This window comes from Papaver somniferum, unplaced genomic scaffold (genome assembly GCF_003573695.1).
Source record: "Papaver somniferum cultivar HN1 unplaced genomic scaffold, ASM357369v1 unplaced-scaffold_114, whole genome shotgun sequence".
In the NCBI taxonomy this organism is placed as follows: domain Eukaryota; kingdom Viridiplantae; phylum Streptophyta; class Magnoliopsida; order Ranunculales; family Papaveraceae; genus Papaver; species Papaver somniferum.
This window is the reverse complement of record NW_020620381.1, coordinates 1,872,063-1,897,276: the sequence shown is the minus strand read 5'-3', so window position 1 is coordinate 1,897,276 and position 25,214 is coordinate 1,872,063. Positions and strand designations below refer to the sequence as shown.

Below are 25,214 nucleotides of genomic sequence, written 5' to 3'. Positions count from 1 at the left end.
CATGGGTTCGACAATGGAGAATTAACTTTTGCTTATGATTTTTTAGCCCATACAATACATATAACCAGATGCAAACTATATTCATTCAACATATCTAACTACTATTAAGTTCATTACTTGTTCGTCCCGATGCAACAAAGATGAAACCGGTTTCAGTAGCATAACCACCATTAATTAAATTCATTACGATCAATTAATTTCAACCTAGGTTTAGCAAGTAAGGTAAAATTGAAATCACCAGATACTGCAACACTTCAATCATACCAATTTGTGCTAAAATAAAGACAATCAATCCATTCATTTCTGAAATTAAAATAAAAAACAAAAATAGGGTTTTCAAACCTGCATGTTTTAGTATTATCATGAGTGATTTTCTGAAATTGGTTGATTCAAACCCTAATTAGGCATCTGCAAATATTGATATCATTGATGGTGGAGACGGTATAGAATGATAATGATGGTGCAGACAGTGTAGAAACATGGTGGCGGTAGTTACTGTGTTGATGATGGAGAATGTGACGATGAAGAACGAGAGGTGGTGGTGATTTTTTTGGAACTGATTTTTGTTTGATGATTTTGGAGATGATTTAAGTTAGTTTTGTATCAAAAATTAGGGTTTAGTCTATTATTTGATTTAAGTTAATTTGAGAAACTATTAGTGACTCTTATATTTTTCTTTGTAGTTCTTATATATGAATACATAGGAGCGCGCTCGATCAGTTAGCATTCATTGCAGAGTACTTCATGTTGGACTTTTGGTTCTGCTTTCTAGGAATTTTATATGCTTCTTGTAGGACTGGTGAATGCACAAATCATCTTACCTCATTTTAGCTAGGATTTGGTATATTGATTAGTTATTTGGACTGGTCACGGAATGTACACGCATCACAGGTATAGCGGAAGGAGCATTTTAAGTTATAAAGCAATGCCGAAGGCCAAGTTCATAATCATCAATGCTTGACTAGTAAATCAGTAGTTTCTGTGGAATGCAAGGGAATCCTACAGTTACCGAGAATTTTAACTCATGTGCAGGCCTTATACAGGTAGAGGCGCATCTTTGCATTAACATTTTGATGCGCCTACCTGTATAAGGTTCCGCGGCTATTGGTCAACGAGTTGTAAGCATGATCCTCCATGAGCAGATGTTAAGTAATATTCTTAGACATGCAGCGAACCATATGCAGTACTAGTTGGCAACATTTTAAGTTTAACCTTTTTACTAAGTTGGTATGCATTCTAGCCTTTAATCTCGGCTTCATCTGTCTGTTGTCTCATTCAGTTGTCTCAATACTTGCATTTTCAAAATGTTTAATCTGTATAATTAGTACATTATATTATCTAAATATTGATCCAAAAATTTACCGATAATAAAACATATAACGGGGTCGTCTCGCATACCCACAATGTCGTATATGTGGCCTCAAGACGATAGTAAAGTATCATACAAAAATTTCATATAGTATTTATACAATTTGAAAGTAGTAATCAACTACTAGGCTATTTCAGATTATCAAACCCCGGCTACCCCAGGCAATTCCCAACTGGAAGTTGTAGCTCTTTTCTTTTTCTTTGGTTTTGTTCAATTGTGAGCTTTATCAGAACCAGAGCTCGTTTTCAGTAACAATTACCGGGTCGAGCGAAGATAAACCGCGTAACGATCTTATCTCCAGAGATGCTGCTAAAATTTTACACCGGCTGCCTGCAGGCCTGAGCGCAACTTACCCGAAGGCAAGAGTAAATCACATACACAGATGTGCATGTGATCACTATACGCAGCTGTGTAGGCTGTATAAATTGTAATACCCGGGCTTGCAAGTTGGGCTGCAACTTTGGGATTAGATGTAGGGCATTTTAGTAAATCACATATATTTTCTTATAAAATGAACTGAGCCCCAAAATTTACACAGGGAGTGATAATAGAGAGCAGCAGTGTGACCGAGTAGGCGGCGTTGAGGGAGTAGTTCTCTGCTGATGAGAGTTTACCAAGATCAGATCAGATGGGGGTTTATGGTGATACTAGTTTTGGTTTCATGTGGGAATCACTACACATCTCCTGGTGGAGATCAGAGAGATGAAGATGTTTGAAAATGTCATAATGACTTCTCCTATCAAATCTAAGTTGTTTGTATGATTGAAAATCCGATGGGTGTTGTGGAATCTATTCTTTCATCCCAAAATAAGGTAAGATCTGTGAAAATAATGGTGTTTGCTATCTTCATTGTTTTAGCCCATAACACTGACATTCATGTTTCTGTTTTATCTATGCAGGGATTTTCTCATTTTTGTATATGGGATTTCATGTCTCCCCAAATATGTTCAATTCATGTCCAAACTCTATTCCTGAATAAATGGATTTGGAGAATTGACTGCTCCTGATGCTTCTTCAAAAATGTAGATCTGCAGAAAATTTAAAAACTTATATTATTGGTAATCACTGGTTTAGAGATGTTTTATGTTGTTTGTTCAAGTAGAAATTCCAATCTTGTTAAGCTTTTGGATAGAGACAAAGTATGTAATTGGCTTTAGTGGGAAAAATTTCAGGGTCATTATTCATATCTGATTCGGGTGTTTTGTATGTACTTGTATCTTTCGATTATCTGAACACAAAAAGATCAGTTAGAAAGCTTACTGATATGCTGAATTAATTCGTTTAGATATTTAGTTTAGATATGCTGAATTAATTAGTCTCAAATTGTGATTTTTTGATTTACTTCATGTATAATTAGTGTTTGTTTTTGACGGTAGTTAACATGACTACACACATATTTTGATGCTTGATAGGATCTTATATCTCGAAGCTTAAGCTTCAACTGATATCTCCCGACCTTATTTAAGAATATTTTGTTCAGATTCACTTAATTATTTCGTCTACAATTGTTGTTTGGGTTTGATTTACGTACATATTTTGATGCTTAATAGGATCTTACATATTGAAGCAATTTAAGCTTGAATGGATGTCTCCCTGCATTTTTGTTGTCTAATAAGTTTTATTTTCCAAGTCACTCATATCTACCTTACTAATAAAAAAGGTTGTCATGTTCATAATTTGTTACGGAGCAACTATTTCATATCGGAGAGCCTGTATTGTTGGATTCGAAAGAAATATTGCAGAGTTAGTCTTTTAACTGTTCATTTCTTCCTTGAAAAGTGGCATTGATCAGCAATTAACTCTTGTAAGCATGCGTATCTTAATCTGAGTCTCTACCACCTATCCAACTAATTTGAGAAAGTATAAGTGACACTGATCCGTTATGTGGAAGAAATCTAGTAGGTTGTTAAATTGAACTTTAGCAGATATTGCATAGTACTTTATGTCGGACTTTTCGCTTCTGCTAACTAGGAATTTTATATGCTTTGTAGTTGCGGAAAATCCACTAAGGCACTTAACCTAGATTTTTCATTCATATGTAAATTGATTTCCAATTTTCCAACAATATTCATATAACTCTGTTTCCTAAAGAAATCTACAGTGAGAATAGATAAACAAATCAGAAAGGTAGTTGTAGTTCTGTATTTACAGTAGCGAACGATAACTTTTGAGAAAATGAAATTAATGGCCGAATAGAATTCAATCAGTCCATCAGATTCTATCCACGAATGAAGAAGAAGAGGAAGTGGTCGAATTAGAGGTTTAACCAAGAAGATATAGGGTTTAAGTTAGAAATACGTTTCTTTCTCCTCTATAACAGGAAAAACTGAATTTAGTCGGGAAAAAACAATTAGGAAACACTATATTAAGGCAAATACAATTGTATAAGGATCTGATCCCTCCCTTAACTCTCAATCCGGGCCTTACGATGACGAAATGGATAGCCAAATATATATGGAAACCAGCGATCCCACGGACGTCCGCGCCTTTGTCTCGTATTTTTGGTTCATTGCCTGAGGGAAGTAAGTTTTGGTGGGATCACGGTTCATGAAACTTAAAAATTGGTCACGGTAAGGTTAGGGAATTTTAGTTGGGCCAAGGCATAATCTCTGCCGTCGAAAATAAACAGTTAGAAAAAGATCATCTTCCGAATAGACGGACATAAGTATTTCTCTAAAATTATATGTCTAAAGGACGGACAAAAACCTCACCAACTATCAATCTATCCCAGCCGTCGGATGGGCGAAATCAATGGTCGTCTATTATCCAAAATAGACAGCACCATTATAATATAGATATCTTTCAAAGTTATTTTGTCTAATCATCTTTATCTCTCTTGTAAGACCTTTGAAAGATTTCAGCTTTACCCTAAGATATAAGTTTTCAATATATTTGTCGAGAAATTCAATTGATTTTTGGAATTTCATGTTATATTGTTTTTTTGATATTTCTTTTGGTCCCTTTCCAATTAACGAGATTTGGAAAATTAGAGCCAACGCGGGATCCAATTTTGTTTTCAACTGAGAGCCGGATTGAATATATTTTTTAATAAGGTTGGACAAGCAATACACATCATCACTATATATTTTTTATATAGCTCACTTTTATAGTTATTTTTTCTAATCAGCTTTATCTCTCTTTTACCTAGCTAAATTGGGCCCTATGCCACTTAATTGGGGTCTATGGATATTTTCATCCACCCCGTAAAGAATGATAAGGGGTGTCTAAGTTTGATGAAACTACCATTTTATCCTCTATCAAATATTAATACTACTAATTTGTCCCCATCAAATCCTAATTATAAAATTAAAAACTAAAATCAAAATCATAAAACTAAAATCATAAAATTTAAAAACAAAAATCAAAATCAAAATCATAAAACTAAAATCATAAAATTAAAAACTAAAATCAAAATCAAATTCATTTCCATCTCCACTTCAACTGATTCTTCTTCTTTTCTTCTCAACCCAATCCTATAAACTAGGTTTTAGTAACATAAAATTGCTCAAAAATTGAAAATTTTGAAATCAAATTTTTCCTGGTTTATTAGAATCGGTTAACGTTAATGTATATGTGATCCGATTGTAAATAGAGACGGTTTATGTTCATGCCCATAAAGACCGATTGTCCTTGATATGTTTTCTGGTTCGAGAAATTTGAACCAGAATCGGATTACATTAGCACTTATAAAAACCGATTGTTGATGTATAATGTTAGAATCGGATTTTATATGTGTGTCGAGTAAACAGATTGTTGTTCTCAATTTTTCTGTATCTTTTTTTTGTTAGAATCGGATTGCATGAGCATTCTTATAAACCGATTCCTGTTGCGCAATGTCAGGAATCGGTTGTTATATATGCATCGTGTAAACCGATTCTGGTTAACCCATTTTTTTAGTTAATACTCGATCATAAAATGAGTATGAAATCATACTCGATTTCATTTCATTAACTCGGGTATATAATGAATTTTAATTTTATTTGATGTTTAACAACACATAATTCACAGATAAAAAAGAGAAAATTTACCCACAATTGGTTTACGTTCATGCCAATATAAACCGATTATGGATAATCAGCTGATTTTCATGTCCATATAAACCGATTCTGGGTAGAAGCTAGTTTCAAAAAATCTATGTATGTTTTTGAGGTTACAATCGGTATATGTTTTAGACAACATATACCGATTCTTAGTTGGTGTTCTTCAAAAAATTTCAAAATTTCAATTTTTTTTCATGTTCAGATGATTAATTAACACAAGTTAATTTCACATCTAACACTATATTTTACCACTAATCACCCGAATTAACACTAATTAATCAGGGATAAATTAGCCATTAAGAAAATAGTTGGTTTAGGAGTTTCTATGAATTACTTTTTAATGACCCTATTTTATCATGTAGCTATAGGCCCTAATTAAGTGGCATAGACCCCAATTTAATCAGGCTCTTTTAGGATCTTATATAGCTCACTTATATAGTAATTTTTTCTAATCAGACTTATCTCTCTTTTAGGATCGTGAAAGATTTCAATTTTGTACTAAGATATAAACTTTCTGTATATTTGTCAAGAAATTCAATTATTTAACTCATTTATTAGAGTTTGATATTTTTCTTTTGGTCCCTACGAGATTTGGAAAATGGAAATCAAAGCAGGATTTGATTTTGTTTTTAACTGAGATCTTTATTTTATATTTTGTTTTTAACTGGGAACTAGATTGAAAAGAACTTTTAACGAGATGGAACATGAAATACCCGTTATCGCCTATACATCTCTTTCACCATCAGGCCTGTAGAAAATTTCAGCTTGGTACTAAGAAAAAATTGGGTAGGTTCTTAATTTTTGTACTAATATAAGTCGCTACGTTGGTCGAGAAATTGAATGAATTTAATATGAAATTCAATAATTTGACTCACTTACAGAATTTGATACTAAAATTATTTTGTCTAAGTTGATTTTTCTTTTGGTCCCTTTTAACTTCAAGAGTACGTACCATGAGAATAGACCCTTTTTCCAAAAAGTCTTTCCACATACTGTAGCCATTAGATAACAACTGAGAGGTTGATTGAAAATAACTCTTAGCGAAGTTGGACACGGAATACACACGTTACCGCAAATCAGCTTTAGATATCTCTTTCGCGTTTAGGACCGTGAAGGATTTGAGCTTTTACTTTGAATTTTATTTCGTTTGTACCTATATTTCTCCGACTTTGGCCCGTACGTTCTTGACTCTCGTTAGAGGCTAAAGTTGTCGGGGACCGTGGTTAGATGGCACTTCTTCGACCTGACACTGATTGCAATGGTCAACAAAAGTGAAGTTGAGGATAGTGGTGAAACTTTGGCCTCGTGTTATTACACTAAACCACATCGAACAAGATAAGTGAGGAAAGGGCACAACGAAATCAATGGGAAGCTGCATTGCCCCGTTTGAAATCAAGATAAGGTAGGTTCTTTTTTACTCATTCAAATTTTATAACAGCAGTAAATTAAGTAAAAGTCATAAACTACTTACTTCATCAACATAAGCTCAAAACTAAAGCTCCATAAGACTTACTACTAAACCAAGACCAGCACCAATACTACCACTAAGTAACAAAAAATTAAAGCTCCGTAAGTCAGAAAGTACTTGCTTCATCACATCCTACTCACTCACCAAAAACAATAAAATGCTAAATGACCCCAGAATTGGTCTTAAGTTTTTTCTTCCATGACGCATCGCTTAGATATACTACTAGTCCATGGCTGCTCAGCCAACCGTGAGCCTCTGAGAGTTCATCATTTCCCGATGGAGGGTTTAATTAGATGGGAGCCACATCAGGGTGGGAAAAGGAGAAACCAACACCCGTCACTCAATAACCACCACCGCCACCACCACCAAGCACTCAAAATCACCACTCACTCACAACCAACACACCACCTGCGCCAACTCTTGAACCCACTACCAGCGGACTGACTCACCACAGTAAACTAAAACGCATCAAATGCAGGGGACGGGCGCCATTTTCACAATAAATCAACTAGGGCAATTTCGATATTGCATTTGAAATATATCAATCATATCAAGTTCTGGCAAAAGGAAATTTTGATTTTACATTCAAGAAAGACGCATACAAGCCTTTGGAAAACACATGAAAGTCCAAAAATCCACAAAAATTAATTAGGAAGATGGAAATATGAAGGAAGTAAGAACACTCCAAAAGTATACTTACTATTACTGTACTATTCAGTTTTAGTTGTCGTTCAATAATTTCTTTCATGAATCGCTTAACGTAAAGGAAGTTCATTTTTCAGCCAACAAATATGAATCAACAACCATCCTCATACAACCGACGTTATTTTGAAAGTAGGAACTACCAATCAGCAAAGGAGGAATGTGCACCGCCGGTTAAGAGGGGTGCACGTAGATGGACTCGCAACTTTGGAACGAACATTACAAATTTAGCAACATAAATAATAAATGAGAAACTGTGTTGCAAAATATCTGATTTGGTTAAACTATCTTCACGTATCCTTAACACTTACAATATCCACTACGTACATATTAAGGCTAACCTCTATGGGCTAGATATCTAGCAGCTAGATTGGTCATCCACGTTAGGTAGGGCAACCTCCTAAGTCTTATGGGTTAGATATCTAGCAGCTAGATTGGTCATCCACGTCATCTGGGACCACTATAGAACGTTGTTTGGTTCATCGTTGAGCATTGTTTGGTTCAGCGTTTTAAATCTCAGCCGTTAGATCATAAAATTTATCTCCCAGTGCTGAACCGTTCAGCGTTAAAAACACTTTTTGAGCGCTGAACCATTCAGCGTTTCAATCTCGCTGCTAGTTGAACTGCGAGCACTTGCTAGGAGAGAGAACTATCCAATGCTAGTGTTAACTTTTTTCCCACATTTTTTTCATGATTTGCAACACTTTTTGGCCAATCTAGCAGTTCAATCTAGCCCATAAGGATTAGCCACAACACCCCTTACGTGAGGGCTTACGCAAATGTTAACAGTTCATTAGGGGGCAAATTCAGCAATATGTTGCAAAGGCACAAGTGTTGGAGAATTCCAGCCATGCGTAGGGTGTGCTTTATGTAGTAACATTTCACGTACTAGATATTAAAAGTGTTGACAACGTTTATTGAAACATATGTGCAGTATTTGTACTAAGAAATTTTTCACGTATAAACCGTCGTAATACTAACAATAAACATTTAACGATGTTGGACTCCGTATACACGTTATTGCCAACCAGCTTTATATATCTCTTTCACGATCAGGACCGTGAAAGATTTCAGCTTTTATTTTACAAGAAGTCTCGACGAACTGAGAGAAAAACAAACGTCAAAAAGCCGCTTCACACAATACATGGGCCCTTGCTAAACTCCCGAGGGGCGGGACTCACTGGGACCATAAAAATCAAAAAAGCTGTGAAGGGCGATTTTTTGTTGTTGTTTTTCTCTCGGTTCATTAAGAATGACAGTTTATTTTATTGGCAGTTATCTATCTACATGACTTGACCCATTAATTAAAAGTAAATATGTACGTTCGATCGGTGTACTCCATGCGTATGTGGTGGCAGTAACTAGTACGTCCTCTCCTTTCATTAGTGGATAACGGGCAACAAAAACAAGAATTGCAAGTTGTGATGAAACTTTCGCCTCTTGTTGTTGCACTCGACCACAAGATATTTGAGGGCAGGGAGAAACGAAAGCAATGGGAAACTGCCTTCCCATGTGTGGCAAGACCATTGGATCAAACTTTGGTGACAAGAAAAACAGAAAAATTATATAATACCTTTCTGAGGCTTTGTTAATCCTCACTTGAAATTAATCGCCAAGACAATTTTTCGATACATATTTAGAATGTTGCTACGACTAAACGTTGCCTCTATTACTTTATCAGTTACTCTCTTTCTGTTGGTTTCGGCTTACCATGTTGTTGTCTCTGCTTCACGATCTTCCTTTTCTTTAACTCATAAAAAACAGTTACAAGTAGCAGTTGAAGAAGAAGTAGATGCTCTTTTGAAATGGAAATCAACCCTCATTAACAATACTCATCTGTTCCTCCATTCTTGGAATAGAAGTTATAATGCTAATTCTACGGGTCCATGCGAGTGGTACGGAATCACTTGTAATAATGAGGGAAGCGTCGCTAAATTAAACATAACAGGTTTGGGTCTACAAGGTACGCTTCATAACTTCAATTTTTCATCATTCTCAAACATTGTCAGTCTTGACTTGAGCGACAACAGACTCTTCGGAAACATTCCATCCAAAATTATTTATCTTCCAAAACTCACTTTCCTTGATCTTTCTTCCAATAGAATTTTTGGACGTATTCCACCGGAAATAGGCTTTCTCGGAGGTCTGCAGTTTTTAAGGCTTTCCCAAAATCAAATAAGTGGTTCAATCCCTATTTCTTTATGCAATTTGACCAACTTAACCACTTTAGGCATAGATCAAAATTACCTTTCTGGCACCATACCTATAAAGGTAGGAAAGATGAGGTCTCTCGCCATCTTGTTAATGCATAGCAATAATCTCACTGGTTCAATACCTGCTTCTTTAACCAATTTGACTAACCTGAACACTCTTTACCTATATGAAAACCAACTTTCTGGTGTCATTCCTCAAGATATAGAAAGGTTACACTCTCTTACAGCTTTTGAGTTGTCTAAAAACAATATCATCGGTCCAATCCCAACTTCAATATGCAATTTAACCAATCTGATGTTTTTACGAATTTTCGAAAATAACCTTTCTGGCACCATTCCACGAGCAATCGGTAGGTTAAGGTCTCTTATTATTTTTGATTTGTGCATAAACAACCTCACCGGTTCAATCCCTGCCTCTTTTTCCGATTTGAGAAGTTTAAAAAAAGTTTCCCTTTCTCAAAATCAGCTTTCTGGAATCATTCCTCAAGATATTGGAAGGCTACGCTCTATTGTACGTTTTGACTTGTCCTCAAACAATTTCACAGGTTCAATCCCAACTTCAATATGCCACTTGGCGAACCTTACTTATCTATCAGTTCAAGGAAACCATCTTACTGGTGTTATCCCACAAGACATTGGAAAATTAAGGTCTCTTATTATTATTAGTTTGAGCGTAAATAATCTCAGTGGTTCAATCCCTGCTTCTTTAACCAGTTTAACTAGCCTGCACACTCTTTACCTATATCATAACCAATTTTCTGGCGTCATTCCTCAAGATATTGGAAAGCTAGGTTCTCTTGTAAATTTTTGCTTGTGGGCAAACAATTTCACCGGTTCAATCCCAACTTCTATATGCAACTTGGATAAGTTGATCCTTTTATCGGTTTATGGAAACCAACTCTCAGGTGCCATCCCACAAGATATAGGAAACTTAAAGTCTTTAACTATCTTATATTTGTCCATGAACCAACTAACTGGTTCAATCCCTGCTTCTATGACTAATTTGAGCAGTTTAAGGGTGTTAAGTCTCTTTAACAATCATTTTACTGGGTTCTTACCAGCAGAGTTGAACGAGCTAACCCATTTGGAACTACTAGCATTGGAAAATAACTCTCTTTCTGGGATTATACCTACTAGTATATGGCATTGCAGCAATCTAACATATCTAAATCTTGGAAGTAACAATCTCACTGGACAAATTCCAAACGAGATTGAAACAGCTGGAAAATTGATATATCTTTTACTAAATGACAACAATCTCAGTGGTACTACTCCTGAATCCATCGGTAAACTTCAATATTTGAAAGTTCTCGACTTATCAAATAACAATTTTGAAGGAAATATACCTACGGAGTTTTGTTCACTATGTGACCTACACATCCTTTCTTTAAAGTCCAACAAGTTCAATGGTTCAATCCCTAAGGAGATTAATCATTTGCGTCAACTTCGTATTTTGGATATATCACAAAACGGTCTCACCAGTCTAATTCCTAGCAGCATAGGGAGCCTGGATATGTTAGTACGTAGACTTAATAGTAAATTCTCGATTGACATGAACGTTGGGTATGTACAAGTTAAGATGGTGATAAAAGGAATCGACATGGAGATTTCAATATTGTCCAGCTATACCTCAGCAATCGATCTATAGTGCAACAATTTCGATGGTAATATTCCAAAAGAGATAAGTTTGTTAAAGGGACTTTATACCCTTAATTTGTCCCACAATCATTTCTCGGGTAATATCCCTACAAATGTCGGAGACATGTCAAGCTTAGAGTCTTTTGATATAAGTTGCAACAGATTGGATGGATATATCCCACAATCTTTAACAACAATAGACTCTCTTGCGTTTCTGAACTTATCCTACAATGAGTTGAGTGGTAAGATACCAGGAGGAACTCACTTCGAAACTTTAAGCTGGGATGGTTCAGCTTTTCTTGGGAATGATTTATTATGTGGATTCCCAACAGATAAAGCTTGCAAGGGCGACCAAAATATCACCGTTGGTGACACTCTTATATTTGAAGTCGAAGAAGATGATCAAGAGGATGCAAACGAGAGATTATTGTTTTACGGTATTATGGCTATGGGGTTTGCAGTTGGATTTTGGGGTTTGTTCTCTGTTCTGCTTCTTAGAAAAGAGAAGTGGTGGTTTAGGTATTGGACATTTATTGATTCTGTTGCGATCAGAATAATATGTTGTATTCACAAAGATTAATATAATAAAAGTATATATAATGGCATCCCCGTTCCTCAAAGTTTTGATGCGTTCCAGAAGGTCCCAGGTTTGAGTCCTTGATGGCGCAATACTGCAGAATTTGACATGGAAGGTAGAGTTAGTTTGCCCTCTTGCGACATAATCAACCTCCCTATCCGCTTCGGCTCGCTTGGCTTGTTTCACATTAGGCTACCTGGTAGCTAGGCTAGCACGACAACCTGTTCAACTAATGTAGTTTGTTGTTGGAACTTAATTAGCTTGTTAGACTTCCAACTAGTTTCTTGTAATACTCTTTATCCAATAATAAAAATAAATAAATAAAATGATGGCATTCTCCTTTTTTTTTTAATAATTAATTATGTCTTTTTATGGTATTTGATATTTTGTTAGAGCACAACAACCCTATGTAGTCGATTTCGGCCATCTCGGCCGAAATTTCGGCGAAATTCCGGATTTCGGTCCAAGAAGACGAGATTTTGTTAATTTCGGCCGGACGAAATCTTTGCGAAAATTTCGGCCGGAAACGCGTTTTTCGGTCGGAATATATATATATAAATTTTTTTAAATTGAGTGGATTAATCTCAAGTACAAAAATTAAACAGATTAATTCACTCACTAGTATTATTGCTTGTTGTTGTGTTTGAATTTCTTGACCTAAAATTATCATTTGGTGCTGATGATGAGGAAGCTGAACAACCAGATTTACTAATACTATGTTTCTTTTAAATGGGTCAATACTCCCTCAATCTTCTAGTCTGACTCAAACTAGGATTGGAATTAATTGAACCTGACAACAAACACTTCTTATTATAAAAGTTGGAACCGAAATTACACCGAAATTTGAAAATTCTTATTATAAAAGTTGGAACCGAAATTACACCGAAATTTGAAAACGGAATCTCCCCGAGACAACGTTGTACCAGTGTCTCGCTCGGGACCGAGATAAACCGGAATCCGAGATTAACTACCTTGCAACAACCTGATGGTAGAAGAGTTGAAAATAATATGTACATCCGTAAACTATATTGAGGATGAGTGATTCTAAACAAACAACATGAGCAACAACTCAATGGCCATGCTGTGGATGTCTGCTTAGTCTAGCCTTAACACTAATCCTGCATCTACAAATAGGCAGAAACACGCAGGCCCTATGGTACTGTTGGCCCTTCTTTCCTTTTTCTTCTTTTTTGATATTGGCACTTTCTATTTTGTTATCAGCACCCAATGTGGTAAATTTCTATTGATAACGTTTTTGTGGTGTTTGACCATGCCACCATATCCATATGTCATGGCTCCAATTCTGAAGGCTCTGTAATTCCAACTGTTCCATCCAAAATGTAAAAATTTCACTCAAAATCATTAACAATGGAAGCAATTCCCATTCCTTGGAACTGAACTGAAGAACTAACACTTATCTATGGGAACTCTAAATCTAAGTTTAGTTGTTCCTTCTTCCGGCATTCACCGACTACCATCAAAACATTGTCTTCAAAAACCATTCCCAGCAATTCAAAATTCAAACTTTGGGACCGTAGTGATTGAACCAGATGGCATTGATTTATCACATTCTCCAGTTGATATCTTCAGATATCATAACAGTCTTTTGAGTTCATATGTGAAAAATGGTACATTGGATAAAGCACATGGGTTGTTCGAGGAAATGCCTCATAGAAATGAGGTTTCTTGGGCCACGATAATATCTGGTTATACTCGGTCTGGAGATTACTTGAAAGTATTTGATTTGTTAAATGAGATGTGGGAAGAAGGTTTGAGACCTAATGAATTTGCAATGGGGAGTCTCATTAAGGCGAGTTCGGGTTTGAAGGATGTTTGTATAGGTAGGCAGTTGCATGGGTGGTGGATACGTAGTGGGTATGGGATTGATGTTTATGTTGAAACTTCGCTCGTAACAATGTATGCTAATTGTGGGTGTTTAGCTGATGCTCGACGGGTTTTCGATGGGGTTTCTGTTTCGTGTTTAAGTGATGGTCCTTTGTGGAATTCGATTATAGCTGCTTATGTGCTTCATGAGTGTTGGAATGAGGCATTTGAATTGTTTATCCGTATGGTTTTGAGTGGATGTGTAGCACCCACGAAGTTTACTTATGCTAGTATGATTAGTGCTTGTACTAATGCGAGAGAGGAGATGTACGGGAAGATAGTGCATGGAATGGTGATCAAAGATGGAGAATTTAATGACACAATGATGGGTAATTCTCTTGTTACATTCTATGCCAAGTGTAGGATGTTGCAAGATGCAAATAGAGTTTTTGAGAGCATATGTACGAAGAGTGTTGTTTCTTGGAATTCAATCATTGCAGGGAACGAACAGAATGGGGAAGAAGTGGCTGCAATTGGTTTATTCCGTAGGATGATTGAATTAGGACATTCTTTACTACCTAATCGTATTACCTTCCTTAGTGTACTCAGTTCTGTCTCTAAACTGTCAGCTTTAAATCCTGGGAAAGAGATACATGCTCGTCTGATCAAATCTTTTCTTGAACCAGAAACAAGCATATCTAATTCCTTGATCACCATGTACTCTAAATGCAAAGAAGTGGGTAAAGCAAGTCTGGTTTTCGAGAGGTTGCCTTTCAAGGACATGGTCACTTGGAATTCAATGATCACGGGGTTTGATCAAAATGAGCAGCCAGAAAGATGTCTTGAGCTCTTCAAGAAAATGCTGTCACAAGCAGTTAAGCCGGATGATCATACTTACACTGCTATTCTTGCTGCAGTTTCATCCTTGCCGTCTGAGTTCAGGTATGTAAAACTGGGCAAGGAAATCCATGGCTATATACTGAGGAGGGCTGTACTAAATGGAGTGACTACTTTTACATCTAACGCCATACTTACCATGTATGCTAAGAGCTATCAGATCGAAAATGCAGAGAAAGTTTTTAAAGGAATGAGCGAGAAAGATAACTACTCCTGGAACGCCATGATGGATGGGTATTCCATGAATGGCCGTCCCGAAGATAGTATAAAAATCTTTCTAGATAAACACGAGAAAAACTTGCCATTTGATTATTTAACCTTTTCAATTGTTCTTACAGCTTGCGGCAGATTGGTTTCTTTCAATCTCGGAAAGCAATTTCATGCTCTTACTGTTAAAAACATAGATGGATGGGGTAAGATTCACCCGAATCATTTGTTGTCTGTCAACAACTCTTTGATATCCATGTACTCAAAATGTGGAAGTATTAGTGATGCAGCTCTACTGTTTTCAAGAATGAGAAGAAGAGATGTGTTTTCGTGGACAGCTATGATCACTGGTTATGCCCACCATGGAATGGCTTATGAATCACTTGAGTTCTTTGACAGGATGAAACAAGATGGCGTAAAACCGAATTCTATAACATTTCTTGGTTTATTAACAGCCTGTTCTCATGCTGGTCTACTTGAAGAAGGACAACATTATTTTAGCTCCATGAACCGTGACCATAATCTGAATCCAAGCATTGAACATTATGCATGTATGGTTGATCTGTTTGGTCGAGCGGGTCATTTCGAACAAGCGCTTGAATTCGTAAAGTCTGGGTCCACTCATTTTAATTCCGTAACTGGTGGATGCTTGAGTTTATGGAAGGTGTTACTTGGGGCTTGCCATGCTCATCAACAACTTGAGCTTGGTGTCAGTGCAGCAATGAAAATTCTAGAGCTGGAACCCGAAGATGAAACAACTCATATTCTTCTATCAAATTTGTATTCAGCTAAAGGAATGTGGGAAGATGCTATAAGAGTCCGAAGTTTGATGAGGGAGAAAGGATTGAAGAAGGACATTGGATGCAGCTGGTTAGAAGCCGAAAGTAAAAGACATTTGTTTGTTGCAGGAGATGTTTCTCATCCACAAAGGAAAGAAATTTACAGGAAACTAGAGGAAGTTAACAGAAGGTGTCGAAAAACAGGTTATGTCCCAATGACAGAGTACGCGCTTCATGATGTAGATAAATTGCAGAAGGAAGCCATTGTAGGTTGTCACAGTGAAAAGCTGGCAGTTTCATTTGCGCTATTGCAGAACGGAAATGGCAGAAAACATGGTGTGATTAGGGTGATAAAAAATCTTAGAATTTGTGGGGACTGTCATAACTGGATGAAATTCACTTCTAGTGTAGAGAACAGAGATATCGTAGTCAGAGATTCGTGTCGGTTTCATTTCTTCAAGGATGGGATATGTTCATGTGGAGATTATTGGTAAGTTAAGTACTGAAATCCAAGGCCTTAAACAGATTTGTCAGAAATTGAAGAATATCCCAGAGCAATATCGGTTGCCAGTAGTGATCTTTCTGTTGCCCTGGTGTAAAGTTTACAGCTAATTGACGATATTGCAAATGTCAAGAAGGATAGCAGTTCAAATTATACTTCATTTCTTTCTTTTCTATTTGTATAAACTGTGTATCATTCACATCTACCGAGTTTTTCAGAGAACATATACATATATATGAATACGAAAATTGGAAATGCAGCATCTAATTTATCATTGGAGTCTGCGAATCCGTTTTTTTCTCATCGCGTGTGGAATACTCTTCAGGTACCGGCAAATTTAGCTCTGAACAAACCAACTGAATTAGGTTTCTAGTCACACTCCCAAGTGACATCTTGTTTAGGGTAACAGCTATAGCAAAATTGTGTTTATTATCACAAAAACCTGTAGATCCACCAATACCTGAATGACCAAAACTGCTGATGGATCCATCTGTTGAACTGAACCTTTTAAACCCCAATCCGAACTTCCCGTTGGGTACAACCATATTGCTATAATCACCCACACCTAAGAATGCATCGAGAACCTTTGGGTTACTGAATATTCTGTCAACTTTGGTTGTAGTTTCGAGATCATCTTTTGAAGTCTCACTGCTTTTACGACTGCTACTACTACCGTCACTAGAGCTACGAGTTTGATCTGTTCTCTTAGTCAGGCTTTTCAAAAATAATACCTCTCTAAATTGGGTAATTTTCTTTTTCGGCTTTTTTGCTGTAGGGAATTTGGGTATATGCGGGTGACTACCCAGTGAATTTTTGGATGAAGCTGAGTGTGGTGGCGGTACCATGCCACCATCTGCAAGAGTTGCATAATAACGTGCTAACGCTCTAGCTGAGCAATGCCCATTGGCTGCAGGGATGATGGCACGACGAATATTAAGTGAGTTGAACAACATTGGAAGGGCTGTCACCAGCTGAGACAGGTTCTGTAGCTGGAAACTTGACGGCAAATCAGGTCGACTGCCCATATCCGACAAAGATTTAAGATCTTCCAAATCAACCGTCAATGTTGCTAGTCGGGATTCCACACCTGAAAATACCTTGCAGGACGTTATTACGACATTTATCAATATCAAGTCAATTCTAACTATTGAGGAGGATCTCAGACTGAAAAGCTTGCCTGGAGGAACACCAATATACAGCTCCCCTTCAATGTTGAGTGGATGTATGAGCTTTTCCTCCAAAACTTCTTGTAATTTCATCCCAGATGCATTCTGTATTTTTGTAATTTCATCCCAGCAGTGAAGAAAACAAAGAGAGAAGGGCGGATCAAAAGAAAAAAGAGGCCAGTCAGTATAAAGAATGGTTAGTTCCTGTAACATCTTCTCAGTGACTGTAGATGGAGAAAAGCAACAGAATGTGTTTAAGCTGCCGTACGTGTGCATCGGTTTGAAAAGTTGCCGTGATTATGCTAGATCCATGCCTTTTGTTGGAACAGTTCAAAACTATACCTAATTCACTTATGCAATGTGCTTATAGCACCCCTAATTCTTACAACCATTAATAATATAGAAGCTAATAAATACCTCGATAATTCCACCACAAAGCCAGCCAAAGGATAAATAATGATACAGCTGTTGTTGACCAGGTTCAGTCTCGGGAACCGACATAGCCATACGACTCAAACATTCGTCCCATTCACACAGTAACAGAGGATTCTCTTGCATAATGTTAGCTAATGCATTGTGCAGACCAGAGGTGTGGTTGAGCACATGATGAACCTGACACGGAAAACATAAGAAAATGGGAACTTGGAGAAAAATAGTCTTACAAAATTTTGAGAATGAAATAAAGAATATAAGAGTTCCATTGCAAACCTTTATGTTGTCTTTCCCATTTGCTCCAAATACTGGCCAGATAGTTGAAATATTTTCTTCAAGCTTAAGCTTTCTGCAGATAAGAAAACAAACGCTTACCCCAAGAATCACTAGCTTACTAAACAATATGGAAAGATTGCAGAGGATTCATGAAATTGTGCATGAATATGATATTCTACAATACCCGCTATCAACGAGTGAATGTACCAATCCTGCTGTGACCCCTTTTGTTACCGAGAAAACTGGAAACAGGCTATCAGGCTGAACAGGACGAGGATCGTACTTTCCAAGCATGCCAGCAGCAGTATCTATAATAACTTTCCCATCTTTGTAGGCACACACCTAAAACGAAAAAATTACCCACCATGTTAACCAAAAAAGCACCCAGAAGCATCTGTTTCCATCAGCAGAATTCCAAGTACAAAGACAAAACTTAGCAATTTCCGGGTATGGATTTGTGTGACCAAATACCAGGAGTTTTACACATCATTACCTGAATTCCAAGTATTTTATCCTCATGCCCTAGCTTAATGAGGAGCTGCCTCAGTTTTCCTTCGACATCAGAGAGAACAGGTGTGTCATGGATCCACTCTGCATTTGTTGCTGGCCCTCTACTAATAGTTCTGTAGTCCATAAATGGAATGTTAAAAGGAGGTTAGGAAGAAGATCAAAGTGAATAGTGTACAGTGAATGATGAACAAGAAATATAACAAGCGAGGAAATCTAATAAAAGAATCAGGTGCTAAAAGCAGCAGAAGGAAATATGAAACTAGACTAACCCTTGAAGAACAGATTCTGCAAAAGGCCTCATCATATCCAAGTACACAATGCGAGCATCCATTATTGATGAAAGCCCTGTAAAGCATAAAATGTTAATAAACAAATTAAAATAGGGGAAAGATGTTTTTATTGCCAAGGTAAGTGGTTAGTGCAGACCTCGAAGAAGATTTAGAACCCGCATAAATATCACAGCGTCACCTGGAAAAGCATCAACCTGGAATGCAAAGTTCAAATGCTTTCCGTTATGAATGAAATGAAATCACAACTATTTGCTGGAACAACCATCATGAAATGTTCAAATTAAAACTTACCTAGTTGATAGAACAACTAAACTAAAAAAAAAAACAGACTGTCATGAAAAAATGGCTAATATTAGAGAGCAATGGACGTGGCCATACAGGGTTGAAGTGTGATGCTTCCTTCTTGTTGAGTTTCATCTTTTCCTGGACGACCTTCATACCTTTTGTTCTTTGGTCTGATATAGATTTTATGGTTTCCTGAAAAGGATAAAAAGAAAAGGGTAAGTAAAAAATTCAACTAATTGATGTTGAGTAGATAAACAGAGATATCATACATGTGTACTTACAAGGGCTTGACTTGCTGGTGTAGAAGCACGGAAGAACACATTTGTTACCTCCATAGCCTGCTCAGGAAGGTCTACCCGCAACCTAAGTCCCATCTCAGCAAAAGCCGACAAAAGTGCCACATGATCCCCCTGTGACAGAATCAACAAGAAATTTGTGGCTATGAAGGAATGCAAGGAATGACAAAAATCACTATCTGGTCAAGCAACAAATTCTGAAGAACATTGTCCTCAAAGCTCGCATTTTGTGAGGGACTTTGTTGACCATTTAACTTAAACGCCAGAAACAAAGGGCTCACCTTAGTAGAGTTCATTAAGATACTTCAGTACATAACTTAGAAAGTACTACAAGAACAGTAATAGGCGAACACATTCACAAGGAAACCATCAGAAAAGAGTAAAAGAAAGATATAACATGTTTTTAAAAAACCTTTGAAACAAGCATTTCTCCAAAGAGTTCAGGTTTTGAAGGCAGATGCATTTTCTTTTTTTTAGTTTTAGAGATTGATCTATATTCAGTCATTAACTGTTCTATTTGAAGAGAAACTACAATATAGATATCAATCAGCAGCGCAATTATCTATAAACACCTATTAGTCGCAACGGCACTAACTAAATTTCTTTCATTGATATCCACTTACAAAAATCTCAAGGAATGTAATTCATAACTCTAATTTATGAGGTTTTTCGAGCTTCTTTGGAAAAAAAGAAAAATGCACACAAGAAGAAGGTAGAATGCCCATAGCTTCCTACAGATCAAACGGTACCAGAGTGCCCAATTTGGCTCATCAAGGATCGGAAAAACAACAAAGAAATAAGTGCATAAAAGGGGATACGTTACTTAGCTTTTTCAGTTAAACTATTGGTTGAATAATAGATTTTCATTAAAATAATACAAAATTCAAGAAAAGATCTACGAACCTCACAACATGCCAGGAACATCTTCGCAAGTCCTTGCTTCATAGAGGTTGACACTCTCTTTGTAAGACCAAAGTCTAGCAAAATTGGACGATGTGGGGGTTCCTTGCTCACAAGAAAATTACCTATAACGAGAGAGCAGGAAGAGAAAAAACAGCAAGCAAGTGCTATCAGCATCAACCATATGTAAACACCTTTCGACACGTTCACATGAATTGCAACTAAATTAATATTGTCAGTGTTTAATACACTCCCAGGCATAGAAGTATAAGTTTGCAAAGATGAGGCGCATACCAGGATGGGGATCACCGTTAAAAAATCCATCCACATATATTTGGTGGGCATACGCACGGGTAATTTCTTCAAGGAGCTTTTGTTTGTCAACACCAAAAGCATCCAATGATTCTTTGTCATTTAAACGAATTCCATCCATGTATTCTAAAACAAGGCACTTCTCCGATGACTGCAATAAACGAATGAATATTTAGTTCGTACTTTATAGAGTAATGTTGATAGAAAATCTCTGGAAAGATTCAACTATTGGCTTACTACCATGTCTTTCCAATGCTTTCACATGATAAGCATCATGAGGTCAGGGTGATGCTCGAAGAATTATACCTGAATCACTTCTGGAATAAAGACATCGACGGCATTCCCAGGGGCAGCATTATCCCGCTTGTCTTTGTAGTTAAGGTTCTTTGAGACAGTTCTCGTGTTCTCTGTATGTATGCACATTACACAACCACAGATTGCATCGTTAACGTGGGTCAAAATTCAAACAAAACGCCGCAACTATCCAATGTAAAAAACTATTGTGCCTAGAAAATATCAAAAACCAGAAAATATCCTTCATTCCAGTTTAGGTATTCTGAAATCATTCAATGTTGATTATATCAGGGGAAACTATTACCAGCTTCATGATTAAAGTCCAGTTCTTTGGGTGCTTCTTTGCACCACTCATCGATCATCGGGTTGAAGTCATATTGTGGTTCTGCCCATGCTATCCAATCAACTATCGACTTTGCATTCTTCAAGTCCTGCAAGGGGATGGAATGCTTAACACTCACAAATTGACTACTTCAAATAATTTGTTCATCAGAACCGAAGTTAAAGAAATCTATAACCTCTAGTATGACTGTCTTGATGCCCTCATGCTGAACTTTAACAACCACGTTCCTCCCATCGTTTAGAGTTGCACGATGAACTTGTGCTATCTACATTTTGCATAAGAAAGACATCAAGAGAAGATTATACAGCCATTAGTCCCATTACATTGCATGATATAACTATTCAACATTTTGTACTACTAATTTCAAAAATTACTCTCTCCTCGCTAAATGAGCATAATAACATGATTTAATGCTAAGATGGTATCATAACCTATTTCATTTAGAGCATCCTACATATGTCCATCCAGCATTGATTCTAAATTTCTGATATGACTGCATTTAGTCCCTATAAACATTCAAGTTGGTTCAAGCAGGTTTCTAAGGTTTAGTCTCAGAATCTTACCGACGCTGTTGCAAGAGGAGTTTCAACAAATTCTGAGAAGAGATCATCCACAGATTTTCCCAACTCTTTCTGAATAGTTCGGCAAACCTATTGTAACAGAAACTGTCAGGTAAAAACAATAACAGTGCAATAAGATGATGAATCAATAAAGAGCGTATTGGACCCTTTAATGCATATTTTTCAAAGAAAAGAAGCAGAGGCTGACCTTTTACTTCGTACTTATTTATTTTATTCTTTAAGTGATTAGAATTTGAAACACAACTTGAAAGTTTAATCGAAACACACTGTATCTGATAAGCTATATGATTTCACCTCTTTCACTGGGCGCGGAGGAAGAGAATCTTGCAACTGCTTGAGGAGAACAATATACGCCTGAGGAAGTACATCAGCACGTGTCGATAAATACTGACCTAGTTTCACCCACAACCCTTCCAACTCTACAATCAAACTAAGAAGCCGCTTCGCATTACGCTCATGAGTTTTCTCCCACAGCGCAGCTCTTTTAGCTTTGCTACTCCATCTCTCTCTTTGCTGCAATGTCTTCAGTAGTAAAAAAACCAAAATAAAGTCATTAGATTCTTTTCAACCTTCACTTATTAAATGACAGTCAACCAGGAAACACTAACTCACCTTATAGTCCAGGTAAATTATCACGGCAACCGTGAACACTTTCATGCGCCTTTTGTAGATGTTTCCCCATCCCATCAGATGTTATCAGGTTACAAATGAGCAAAGCAAAAGATTCTTAAGCTGTTGGTCTTTGCTGCAAAGACCTTTTATAAGTAACAGATCTTCAATTTCCACTACTCCCTGAAATTGATGTAATCAACATGAATATAATCAGTCATTGCATAATCTAGTAAGCCCAAAATCTTCAATTCTCAATACAATTAGTCACTAACATAACTTAAGAATTATCAACAAAAACAAGAAAAAATTAGCAATTTGAGAAAAAAAATAATGAAAAATGGCAAACTACAATACCCACCAATCTGTATGTTCATAACAAAATCAAACAGATTTCAAGAGCAAATATTAACAATCCCCCCAAAAGAAGAAAACCCATTATCAAAGATGCCCTAAATTCATCAAATTTACACAAGAATTGACAAAATTTTACCTTAATTTGAAGTCCGATTCTTGAAAATGCAACCTAACTTGACCAATGAAGTCCAATTCTTGAAAATGCAACAAAAATTGACCGAATTGTATATGAACAATAGAACCCCAGGGTAGAAATCTAGGGTTTTTGAGGTGAGAGAAGTCTCTGGGAGTGAAATTGAGAGGAAATGGGAAAAATTCTCTCTTTGCGATTTTAAGTAGAATCTAGTTTGTCTGTTTGCGAAGATAAAAGCGGTTTTAATTTAGTGACGCGGTTAGGAATCGGATCCTTTGGATTTACAGATTTTGGAGAATCAGGACCGTTTGTTTTTTGAAAGGCGCGGCTTAAACTTAGCCAATCAACAATTTTCTTGGATTTTTTTTTTTTCATTTTGAGGATTATTAAAACAAATTTGTATATTATAGGTAAAATTTGGTAGATCGCGATTAGTTCAGTCACTAATTTTTCTTCGAAGATTGAGAGTGATGGCGAGTTTTACCCTAACCCCCATCCTCCTTTACTAATTTGTATCATGGAATCAACATGCAGTTCAGAAGATTTTTCTTTCTCCAAAAATTTGCGGAAAATTGGTCATTTGTCCAAATATTTTTAAATCACGGTTCAAATGGACGAGTAAAAAATAGTTTGGGTGAAATGATCAAAAAAAAATAGTAAGGATGAAACTGTATTCATCCTAGCTTAAATTTAAAAAATAGTAAGGATGAAACTGGATACATCCTGTGTAAATTAAAAATAAGAAAAAATATTTGAAAATGGGCACGATGAAACTGGTTACATCCTGCCTATTTTTATATTTTTGTCCATTTAAACAGTATCAAAATCTAACTGTCCATTTCACCCAGAAATTGTTGATTTTGGTCTTTTTAACCAATTTTGTGAAAAATTTGAGAGTGGTGGGCGTGTTCGACCGTGACCCCTTCTTGTTTAATAATTTGTATTAAGAAATCATTACCCAGCTCAGAAGATTCTTTTTTCCGGAAAACCTTGAGAGTGATGGTGAGTTTGATCCTGACCCCCTTCTGCTTTAGTAATTTGCATTAAAAAGCCATAATGCATTTTGGAAGATTTTTCTTTCTAGTCATAATCCATTTCTAATTTAATTACCTAATAGATGTTGGACCCTAATATAATTCATACTATCATTTTGTACCTTTTGGGATGCTGATTATTGGATTTAGTCTTCCAAAAAAAAGTTCTTATCTCATGACATGAGATGAAAATTTCCATTATTACTAAAAAAGAAAAAAAATGATTTTTTAAGGACCATGATTTTTTTGAGGGGACCATGATTTTGTTAGGCCACCTTCCCTATAGTGATAAGGGGTGTCCTAAAACGTTGAAATGACCAACCTACCCTTAACCTAATTTAATTTAAAACCAATCTAATAACCACCTATATATATATATAACCACCACCTCCTCCCACCACCACCGCCCACCACCGCCGATTACCACCACCACCACCTCCGATTATCACCACCACCAACCACCGATTACCACCACCACCACCGCCTATTTAAGAAATGTAACAACATCAATCCAATCACAATTAAGTTCTATTACATGATAATTTTATCGAGTATAAAAGACACCAGCCGCAGCCTGATTCCGCCGTGTGACCACTCCGGAGGTATTTTCCAACAAACCCTTCACTTTAATTTGATTTTGATTGCTTCAATCGAATAGAAATCATCAAAATAGGGTTTTGGTAGGAGTTACAGAGCCATGTTCGGTTACGTCGGTTTTCCAAAAAACCCTAGTTTACTAACCGAATTTCTTGAAAATGAAGAACACGAAGAACAGTTCGGTTCTATTAGATTTAAAACTAAGTCACCGAACTCTCTGTTCGGTTGTTTCGCAAAAAATTTTAAAACTACAAAATAACCGAACTCCACCCTTAGAACTGAAAAAAAAAACAAATCCAGTCTAACCGAACTGTGTTGCTGTGGCCACTATCTTGAGTTCCAAAATAACCGAACTTAGCCAATAGAGTTCGGTTTTTTCGCAAAAAAATTTAAAACTACAAAGTAACCGAACTTAGCCAATAGAGTTCGGTTGATTCGCAAAAAATAATTTTAACCGAACTCCTTGTATTAGAACAACAGAAGTCCATAAGTTTGGTTCCTTCGCAAAATAAGGATATCACCGAACTTTAGTTTACGAAAATAATGAGAAGTCCACAAGTTCGGTTCGTTCGCAAAAATGTTA

The 25,214-nt window shown here is 36.6% G+C and overlaps 2 protein-coding genes, 1 long non-coding RNA gene and 1 pseudogene across 3 annotated transcripts; 3 read left to right on the top strand and 1 right to left on the bottom strand.

Moving 5' to 3' along the window:
* Nucleotides 1-1,921: 1,921 nt before the first annotated feature.
* LOC113328647 lies at nt 1,922-2,775 on the top strand. The gene is made up of 2 exons (XR_003349495.1): nt 1,922-2,181; nt 2,269-2,775. It is a non-coding gene; the product is annotated as an uncharacterized LOC113328647 (long non-coding RNA).
* A 6,384-nt stretch (nt 2,776-9,159) lies between these two features.
* LOC113328671 lies at nt 9,160-12,349 on the top strand (annotated as a pseudogene).
* Nucleotides 12,350-13,427: 1,078 nt separating this feature from the next.
* Nucleotides 13,428-16,208, top strand: LOC113328738 (pentatricopeptide repeat-containing protein At1g11290, chloroplastic-like). The gene has a single exon (XM_026575755.1). It carries the CDS (start codon nt 13,428-13,430, stop codon nt 16,206-16,208), a length of 2,781 nt encoding a protein of 926 aa, XP_026431540.1.
* A 146-nt stretch (nt 16,209-16,354) lies between these two features.
* LOC113328670 lies at nt 16,355-23,213 on the bottom strand. The gene is made up of 19 exons (XM_026575704.1): nt 23,004-23,213; nt 22,514-22,693; nt 22,196-22,423; nt 21,884-21,970; nt 21,496-21,585; nt 21,282-21,408; nt 20,990-21,090; nt 20,666-20,834; nt 20,375-20,496; nt 19,457-19,585; nt 19,269-19,367; nt 19,027-19,084; nt 18,870-18,945; nt 18,584-18,713; nt 18,275-18,432; nt 18,091-18,163; nt 17,800-17,994; nt 17,394-17,487; nt 16,355-17,303 (listed from the first exon to the last, which is right to left on the bottom strand). Exons 2-19 carry the CDS (start codon nt 22,586-22,588, stop codon nt 16,480-16,482), a joined length of 2,835 nt encoding a protein of 944 aa, XP_026431489.1. The 5' UTR covers nt 22,589-22,693; nt 23,004-23,213; the 3' UTR covers nt 16,355-16,479.
* Between the last annotated feature and the right edge of the window lie 2,001 nt (nt 23,214-25,214).

Bases quoted from the DNA above. Each gene is read 5' to 3' on its own strand.
- LOC113328738 (XM_026575755.1), top strand. From the start codon at position 13,428: ATGGGAACTCTAAATCTAAGTTTAGTTGTTCCTTCTTCCGGCATTCAC.
- LOC113328670 (XM_026575704.1), bottom strand. From the start codon at position 22,588: ATGGGATGGGGAAACATCTACAAAAGGCGCATGAAAGTGTTCACGGTT. The intron at 18,946-19,026 runs GTCTGCACTAAC...TATGCTTTACAG, and splicing joins GGTTCTAAATCTTCTTCGAG to GGCTTTCATCAATAATGGAT. The intron at 17,995-18,090 runs GTTTGCAATGGA...TTTCCGTGTCAG, and splicing joins ATGGGAAAGACAACATAAAG to GTTCATCATGTGCTCAACCA.